The sequence below is a fragment of the Branchiostoma floridae genome, unplaced genomic scaffold (assembly GCF_000003815.2).
Source record: "Branchiostoma floridae strain S238N-H82 unplaced genomic scaffold, Bfl_VNyyK Sc7u5tJ_1494, whole genome shotgun sequence".
Lineage (NCBI taxonomy): Eukaryota > Metazoa > Chordata > Leptocardii > Amphioxiformes > Branchiostomatidae > Branchiostoma > Branchiostoma floridae.
The window spans coordinates 263,425-273,234 of NW_023365729.1; the positions used below are offsets into that span (position 1 = coordinate 263,425).

Below are 9,810 nucleotides of genomic sequence, written 5' to 3' on the forward strand. Positions count from 1 at the left end.
TATCTACGATAGTGTAATATGAATTATACCAATCAAATTCCAAGTAGTTGAGCAGTCGGTAGGAAAGCATGTAGGTATTTTAAAGACTGTATAAGTAGGTAATGTAGCAGGTTGCATTAAATGCAATAAAGTCATAATGTCAATATGGAACTGTCTTTTGGATTTTTTCATTGTCCTCAATCATGATTAGATTTAGTCGAGTGTATTCAAAGGCATCCAAAAAGGCAAGTTTTGCCACCTAATGCTGTAAAGTATTTTACTGCAACATGCTAAATACTCTCACAGCTTTTGGTCCCTCCAGTTTTCAAATGGAATAATCCAAGAAGTGTCACTACTGATTGATCCTGCACTTCTGGTCAGAATCGGTAGGGGGTGCTGTTGCATGTGTAACTTCACATCCAAACTTCAAAGAACTGCATGTTGTGGGGTAGGAGACATCAGACCTCAGTGAGTGTGGCTTTGCACTCCTGTAGCTAGCCAACTCTACTGAAAAAATATATTCCAAATTTAGATCTAATGATGAGTGAGCCAGCTCACAGTTTGAACAGTTGTGTTACGCCAGGTGGTATCAAAGTTTAAAACCCCCGAGACATAAACAGACACATCTTGACATGTATCTAGCATATGCATGGTGTACTGTTTACAAGTTAGGGGTCTTCACCTTTGACATATGCTGTTCAAACTGTGAACTGGTATTATTCTGTTGAGGTCAGGCTCATGAAGGAGAATTTAGGTTCATCAACAATATAACAATGAGACTGAGTCACATTGATAAAGGATAGTAGAGTTTTCTTTTACACAACCAGCTTTTGAAAATGCGCCAACTACATCGGCTACATATAGTGGCAAGAAGCAGCACTCCAGTTAGAAGCTCTGAGAAAGATGTCTGACAGGCATCAAAACGTCAGCAGGTAATATTAGCTGGTTGTGTAAAAGAAAACTGTACTATCTTATGACCTACCAACCTGGTGAAATTATTTTCAGACACATTGATGAAAGTTTGACATCCAGGCTCATAATACCTCAGTATATTATATTTTGCACTTACAAATACATAAGTGGTCTTGATGATACAAACTTATTACTTCAAATGACCCATTGCATCAAAAAATAATACCATAACACTAGTACTTCACTATTACAAATTCTGTACATGTTAAAAGAAGTCTTCACCTCTATATTCCAGCATTACCCATAAATTAATTAGCTTCACAAGTTATCTAAATTTATCACAATCATTCATGTTAAATATCATACTTAAAACCCTGTCAACAGCGGCCTATAAAAATCACTTGGATCATGGATAAAATGGTTTATACATAAATAATGAGAGAGACAGAATACTACAAGGTGTATTCCATATCACCCAAGGTATCATGGGTCGGAATGCCTGAAGGGCGGAAGTTCTGAAAATGTGTGTCCTCAAAGAAAAAATTGTAAGAACAGCAATTCCAATGTCTGAATCTATTTGAGTTATTCAATGGAATCCTATGCAATACAAGAAATAACCCATGCAGTACCGTAAAATATGGACTGGAATACCCGTATCAAACATTATATTTTACAGTCTAGGTATGATATAAATATGTACGGTCAAACCTGCCCGAGCGACCACCTCTTCTCAGCGACCACCTGGCCATTTCGACCCCTTTTTCTCGGTCCCGATTTTTTTTCCCATTGACGTAAGCATTAAGCGACCTTTTCTCAACGACCACCTGGCCAACGCGACCGCGACCATCCCAAATTGGGACCCATAACGACCGCATCATTTTCAAAATTGAGGTTTTCATCGATTTTTTATGATAACTAGTGCTATTTTGTGCCGAAATCGTTGTAAGAAAATCCGAATTTAGTTGTTACAGAAGTTTTTGTTTTTCTAAATCTATATCATTATAAAGTGAACGAATGCTGAAACGTATATAGCCTCATACTTTTTTAAGAAAGATATCTGCAACTGATACTTTTTAAGAAAGATTTGTGTGAGTGTTTTGTCCAACTGTACTGTACCCGTGGGTAAGTACGCTATCGGGACGTACCGGGCATCGAATTCGAAAGGTGCACCGTAGTTATTTCAGATCAAGAACATAGCGACGCATAAAGACTTGTTGTTTTTTTTGTATGGTAACTGACAGCATCAAAGTTCCCTTACAGTCTAAAACGTTAGTGTGCAAATACTTGAGCTTTAAAACACGGTATCATATAAAAGCTCGATAAAAGCTTGGGGTTAAATTTACAATTTACAGCGTGCCCTTTGTATTTGACATTAAAGATCTCGCTACTTTGCGTGCATGCAGTGTGCTTGCTGTTTGCCATTAAACACAACGGAAACCATTTATACTTTGCAGCGGGCATGTTTTGAGTCGATACTCTTCTCAGCAACCACCTGTCCAAATCGACTGATTTTTCCCGGTCCCCCGGGTGGTCGTCTTGGGCAGGTTTGACTGTGTACTACACATATTTCTTGTCCAAGTTCCATCATCTGTATGTATAGACATGGTGAGAGAGTCTCAGGGCGTGGCAACATTGTTCATACAGGAAGAAGATTAGAGACGACGCACAGGCAGCCTTCAGTAGACTGGGGGACAGGCCCTTGAACAAGCCCCGTGCCCCTTCTTCACGCAGCATACACCGTACACAGTGGACCAGTCCTGTGTACTCACGCACCTAAATAACAAACAAACAACAACAGCAAATGAACAACAGGGTTACTTGCAACAGCATCTATATTGGTCACAAAAGCATATTATTGGAACAGAAGGACAGCAATTGTGATCTGGAAAATGTCTAAGCTGCAGTGGTCACACAAGTGTCAGTATCATGCACTTTTGGCCAGAACTGATAGGGGGCAATGTTGAGTAAGGTGGGTCAGATAATGAGTCAGAGGAACAGGTTTCAGGTGGCTTTAAAATAACAATTTTCTGATAGCTTTCGATTACCATTTTCTTTGAAATATTTTAAAAAGCCGAGTGTCAAACGTTTGATGCCCTGTTCACAGAATAAAAACATTGTATATAAAAAAGAAGAATAGATGGCAATTTTTTATCTTATATAATGTATGAACTTATGTCATAGTAACGTAGGATAGTAAGGTAGGTGTTGTCGGTCACGGGATAAAGCCGGACAAAAACACTCCACTGTTCAATTGTTGAACATTTTAAACCTTAATTAAAAAATGTACAGTTAATCAATTGTTATAACGTATCGTATATAATATTAAAAAACTGAAGGCAAGCATGGCAAAATGAATAAAAAGCGTACATTCACTGTACACATGCAAACCACAATCAGACTGAGGGGGGCAAACATAGTATATACTACGTGATTTTCAGCATAATTAATGACGTCATTTCAAAATCTGAGTTTTGATTGGCTAAGTTCGGAAGAAAAATGAACCAGAGTGAAAATAGAATGTTTTCCTTCGGAAACATAACGATAGTATGGGTACTGTGGAGATGACAGAGTACAAAAGGTCCAGTCAGAACTGCTTTTTTTCGTTTAAGAGCAATCATTTTTAATTTCAGCTTCTCATGGCACTGTAGCTTATTTGATAGGGGGGCGTGGCTCCTTGAGATAATTAAGCACACCAGTCTTAAGATAAATACTGGAAATGAAAGTATGGGTACTGTGGAGATGACAGAGTACAAAAAGTCCAGTCAGAACTGCTTTTTTTTAAAAGAGCAAGCATTTTTTTTATTTCAGCCTGTCATTGCACTGTGAACTGATTTGATTGGGGGGCATGGCTCCTTGAGATAATTAAGCACACTGGTCTTAAGATAACTACTGAAATGATAGTATGGGTACTGTGGAGATGACAAGAGAGTGGGTACTGTGGAGAGTCCAAAAAGTCCAGTCAGAACTGCTTTTATTATGATAAGGAGCAAGCCTTTTAAATTAGCTCAGATCCATAATACTCATATACTATATTATGCACTTGCAAATACAGATTGATACTACAAACTTATTACTTCAAATGACCCATTGCAACGAAAATAAAAACCATACCACTTTACTATTACAAACTTTGTACATGTTAAAAAATCTTCACCTCTATATTGCATTGCCCATATATTGATTAGCTTCACAAGTTATCTTAATTTATTAAAATCATTTATATTGTATATTCAAAACCCTGTCAACAGTAGCCCATGAAAATTACTTGGATCATGGATGTTTGTACATGAATACAGAAAGAAGAGAGAAGAATACTACAAGATATCTTCTGAATCCCCCAAAGTAACATGGGTCAGAATGCATGAAGGGTTGAAGTTGAGAAAATTTGTGATCTCAAATAAAACATTTTAAGAACAGCAAATCCAATGTCCGAATCTGCTAATTTCAATTGTCAACAGTGGCACATGTTAAGTGTGTTCAAATTATTCAATGGAATCCGGTGCAATACTAGTAGAAACCCCAACCATACAGTAAAATATAGACCGGAATACCCATATCGACATTATTCCGGTGCAGGTACATATCTATCATGGTATACATATTTCTCGTCCTAGTTCCATCATCTGTATGTATACACATGGTGGGAGAGTCTCAGGGCATGGCAACATTGTTCATACAGAGAGAACATTAGAGATAATGTACAGGCAGCCTTCAGTAGACTGGGGGACAGGCCCTTGAACAGGCCCCGTGCACCCTCCTCACGTAGCATACACCGTACACAGTGTACCGGTCCTGTGTACTCACGCACCTAAACAACAACAATGACAGGGTTACTTGTGACAACACTAGTGGCCACACAAGTGTAAGTTACATGCACTTTGGGCCAGAATTGATAGGGGGCAATTTGAGTATGGTAGGTCAGATGATGAGTCGGAGGAATAGGTTTAAAATAACATTTTCTATTAAATGGTCAACTGTAGACTCTGTTCAATACAGGAATCAGGAAGGGACAATGGCTTACATAGGACAGACTGAGAACAGCTTACAAAAGTTTTAGCATCGTCGCTGACTCGCTGTTATCGAAGCTTTTATTTCACACTCTGAAGTGGCCACACAAGACTACGCTGCAGTGGCCACACAACTTGTCACAAGTGCCATGATTACAACTTACCTTCTTGGAATCATATCTGCATTGTTTTGGGGTTAAGCAGCAGGGAGAAAGTTTAACATGACTATCATGGAGACCAATCACAAGCCTCCATTCCCACTGGTTCAATGATACAGATCTGATGTGATGTCATAAGCATGGGTAAATGAAAAATAAACCTATGCATTACTGATAACAAGTTTGTGTCAGTCTGAATTTGCTGTATGATCCTTACCTGTCCAAATGACCTCCTGGCATGGTCAAATCCTTGGACTTGCAGCCGTTTCTTGACCACATCCAGAGGGTAGACGAGTGTTTTACTGACCACCCCAGACGCAGCCCCACACACCAGGGTCTTCACAGCACCTAGAATAGTAGAAAAAGAATTCTTTCACCTTCTAGTTTGGATGTACCAGACAGTTCCAAGGCTGCAGTACTATCATAGATTACTAGTTGGCGCTGCTGCACTGCAGATTTGCCAAATCTGCTTGATTGCTACAAGTACAAAGCTACTTACTTCAACACCAATACTGTATATAATCTGAAAACATTAAAATAAAAATTTCTGACATAAATAGTACTCAATAACAGCATGTTCACTGTTACAAATAATGTCACCCAGTTACAAAGTTCCCCATTCACTGCAAATGTCAAACTTGTATTACTACTAAGTACTATGCTACAGAATCGTTTTATCTGTGAATTTAAAACACTTGTGAAAACCTCCTTTCCCTCCTACCATGAAATGGAATCACTGCAAAAGTAAATGAATTTACAGTATTGACCACACAGGGAAAAACACAGGCCGTATCTCTCGTGAGTTTATGTTCTGAAGTGAGTGGTCGTTAAAAATTTGATCTGTGTCACAGTGTGTGTACTTTTGTGTTGGAAGAAAAATTAGCATTGTACCAAAGTCCTTTACCTTTGTCAGATATGGACTGTGGAAGATATTCCCACGCTGAGGTGAACATGGCGAATGTAGCAAACTGGAAACCGGCGTACGGGAAAATCTGTACCAAGGTCGGACTCAGACCACGGTAGAACGCACGCGGCCCTCCCTCTCTCCACATGGAACTGATGGCCTGAGGTAGGCTACGGTACACCTAGGAATGAAACAATGTATTACTTCAACTGGACCATTATAAAAACAAGATAAACATCAACGACATTCGGGCTACTTTTCTAAAATATGTATGTCTGAAATGTTTGTTTGTTTATTCCTTATTTAATCAGGGTGAAAGCATGTCACCTTACAGTGTTTTTCAAAGCCCCTTTGGGGGAGAACTTGGCATGTCGATGTGTGAAGAAAGAATTGAATGAATTGAATAGAAAATGAGAAGTACTGCTGTACTACCACAGAAAGCCACTGGGAGGTCAAGACTTATCTTTTGCTTTGCCGACTTGCCACATACCAAATATTATAAAGATCCATCTGCAATTTCTCAAGTCCATGACAATTATAATGCCACATGAAACGGGTACTTGGCACTGCAATGTCAATGCAATCACACACACTTGGTGTTACCTTTGGTTCTCCCTGAGATGAAAACCTCGTCCTGAGCACGTCTACTGGCTGACAGGCGCAGGTGGCCGCCATGGCTGACAAACCTCCGCACATGAAATGCAGGGCGGGCTTCCACAGACCGCTGCTGGCCTCCGGAGGGAGCTGTTCCCACGCCTGTTTGGTCAGCAGCTCAAAAACTGCAAACTGGGAGAAAAAGCACATTGTCAAGGAATGATCATGAGTGAATGATGGATGGATGAATAGCTGAACCCTCTGTGCTGAACCATACCTGTACAGCAACATATGAGTGACAGCAGCTGACATACCTGTACAGCACCATATATGAATGACAGCAGCTATATTAGTTACCTGTACAGCACCATACATGAATTACAGCAGCTGTATTAGTTCCCTGTACAACAGCATATATGAGTGACAGCAGCTGACATACCTGTACAGCACCATATACAAGTGACAGCAGCTGACATACCTGTACAGCGCCATATACAAGTGACAGCAGCTGACATACCTGTACAGCGCCATATACAAGTGACAGCAGCTGACATACCTGTACAGCACCATATACAAGTGACAGCAGCTGACATACCTGTACAGCGCCATATACAAGTGACAGCAGCTGACATACCTGTACAGCACCATATACAAGTGACAGCAGCTGACATACCTGTACAGCACCATATACAAGTGACAGCAGCTGACATACCTGTACAGCACCATATATGAGTGACAGCAGAGCTCTGTATTAGTTACCTGTACTGCACCATATATGAGTGACAGAAGCTGTATTAGTTACCTGTACTGCACCATATATGAGTGACAGCAGCTATATTAGTTACCTGTACAGCACCATATATGAGTGACAGCAGCTGTATTAGTTACCTGTACTGCACCATATATGAGTGACAGAAGCTGTATTAGTTACCTGTACAGCACCATATATGAGTGACAGCAGCTATATTAGTTACCTGTACAGCACCATATATGAGAGACAGCAGCTATGCTGGGACATGTCCTTTCCAGAAGGCTGTTATCCCTTCCTCCCTGAACAGCGTGACCACAGCCTGCGGTATGCTCTGGTACTTCCCACCGTGCTGACTCTTCTTTATGGGTTCTACCTGAAGCTGAATGGACCATTGAATATACTAGTAATGTTAACGTTAAATTTCCAAATCTGAAGTATTTTCTCTATGATACTTTTCAAACCAAACTACTAGTGCCCAGTAACGTTACTATCCCAACATTCAGTACACAAAGTAAAACGTACTATAATTTTGACAAGTTGTAACAGTAACAGTTAGCTTTTATAACCAAATAACCATGTTTTTCGGCTGATAAGCCTTTTGTAATTTCTACAAAGTAATGCAATACGGTGGCATTTCAACAGACTACATTTGAACCCAGTAGACAGATAAAATAATTTCTTCATCGATAGTATGACTTCTGAGTATGTTTCCGTACCTGGAAGCGTATTTTGATGACGTCCAGCGGGTTGCAGGCTGCTCGGGTGAGGAAGCCGCTGACCCCGCCGGCCACAGCGTACTCAGTCGCCGACAACTCTACCTTCTCCTGTGGGTCATATCCCACCATTCTCCCGCCAGCCGTGCCGTACACTGTACCGGTTTGTTCCTGAGTCTAAAGGCTCGGCTGTGTCACATGTAACTCCAGTGTCCTTGTGTTTCCGGACAGGACTTTCATTGCGTAACGCTGACCTTTTTTTCGAGTATCGGTGTAGTCTCGCACCGATGTTTCAATGAGTTGTGTTCGCCGTGGAGCTTCAGCGCCCCCTAGCGACTAAAGAGAACATGGCACAACAAGTTAGATTTTCACGACCTGCCAAATGTGTGGTATTACAAAAATTCCTGCTAAGACTTTCACATGAAAAATCTGATTGAAATACTTGCTACTCTATAGTAAATGTAAACATACCAAATGTCAAAATGAAATGTTTGTGTTCAAACATACTGATACCTTCGACGCCAGATGGTGTAAACAGTGCCATTCCTAAATTGTACATAGGCTTTTCAATTCAACCAATACCATTGTACAGTCCGTGCTTAGGTGTCTTAGGTCCGACTCATTTTACCACAATTCATTCTTCACCAATCTCTGACGGCGCCTCTGTACATAGCCATAATATTTCCAGGATGTTTTAAAATGTTGTACATATTCTATGTTTTTCTTGTTTGTCCTTGTGTCCTATGATGGGCCAGTGAGAGCCTGAAATAAAGAAAGAACAAATATAATCCATCCAGGCATTGTTGAATTATACTGGTATTCTACACACAAATACACAAACGCTACCCAAAATATAACGTTCTTGGTGAAGGTAATAATTTACTCCACATATACTGATTTCTGCAAAGTTATAACGTAAAATATGTGTGCCTTCAAGATTAGCGAGAACAACGCATGGTAGGACCACTTTCTTCGCGGGATATGGGGACAGTATAGTGATTGCGGTTGTTGCATTAACCAACGAAAATGTCTTTGAATCAAGACGTGTATATACACAATGAATCTCTCTTGAAACGGAAAAAAAATAGAATGAAGATACTCGTGGAATTTCACTACGGGACCCATGTTGGTTACGGGAGCATGTAATGTTCCCATTTATGTAAATTAGGATAACGTTACATTTGAGCAACGATATTCAGATGCCTTTCCAAATGAGTGTAAACTAGTAGAATATGGGAGAAAGGAGAAGAATACACGAGAAATTAAATAAAGCCACCTACATCGGCTATATAATTTTTTTATATGCAGGAAAGCACCACTCCAGCCAGAGGGTCTGAGGAAGATGTCTGATAGGCATCGAAACGTAAGCTGATGAGAGACATTATAACTGTATATCCTGGTGAATATATAATTTTTGTTTGGCCATCAGGGAGGAAGTGTGGAAAAATTGCACATCATCTTACATCGAACCAATGTCCGCGTTGGAGATAACATGGCTCAATTGACGTTGAAAAGTTATGTAGAAAGAGGGGGTGGAGAGAAAGTGTGTGTGCATGCATTTCCAAGTAGAAGCAACAAAAGCCGTTTTGGACAAAATGAAATACTTGCCAAACAAAAGGATCAGATCCCTACGATTTTTTTCGTGGAAGGCTGGTCAATATTTATATTTGCACGCTTATTGCAGTATGTCATCAGTACGTGATATGAAGACGAGATTACTTTTTTGCACAAGATTACAATGCTGATTACATTTACATGCAGGATTCTTTTGACAGATCGTTGATGCATTGGA

The 9,810-nt window shown here is 40.1% G+C and overlaps 1 protein-coding gene across 1 annotated transcript; it reads right to left on the reverse strand.

Moving 5' to 3' along the window:
• Positions 1–1,008: 1,008 nt before the first annotated feature.
• On the reverse strand, positions 1,009–8,330 carry LOC118407855 (mitochondrial thiamine pyrophosphate carrier-like). Its single transcript, XM_035808410.1, is given in 7 exon segments — positions 1,009–1,590; positions 2,447–2,664; positions 5,274–5,404; positions 5,961–6,141; positions 6,564–6,746; positions 7,529–7,684; positions 8,022–8,330. Coding segments are annotated over 6 exon segments (969 nt in total). The 5' UTR covers positions 8,151–8,330; the 3' UTR covers positions 1,009–1,590; positions 2,447–2,475.
• Positions 8,331–9,810: the final 1,480 nt, after the last annotated feature.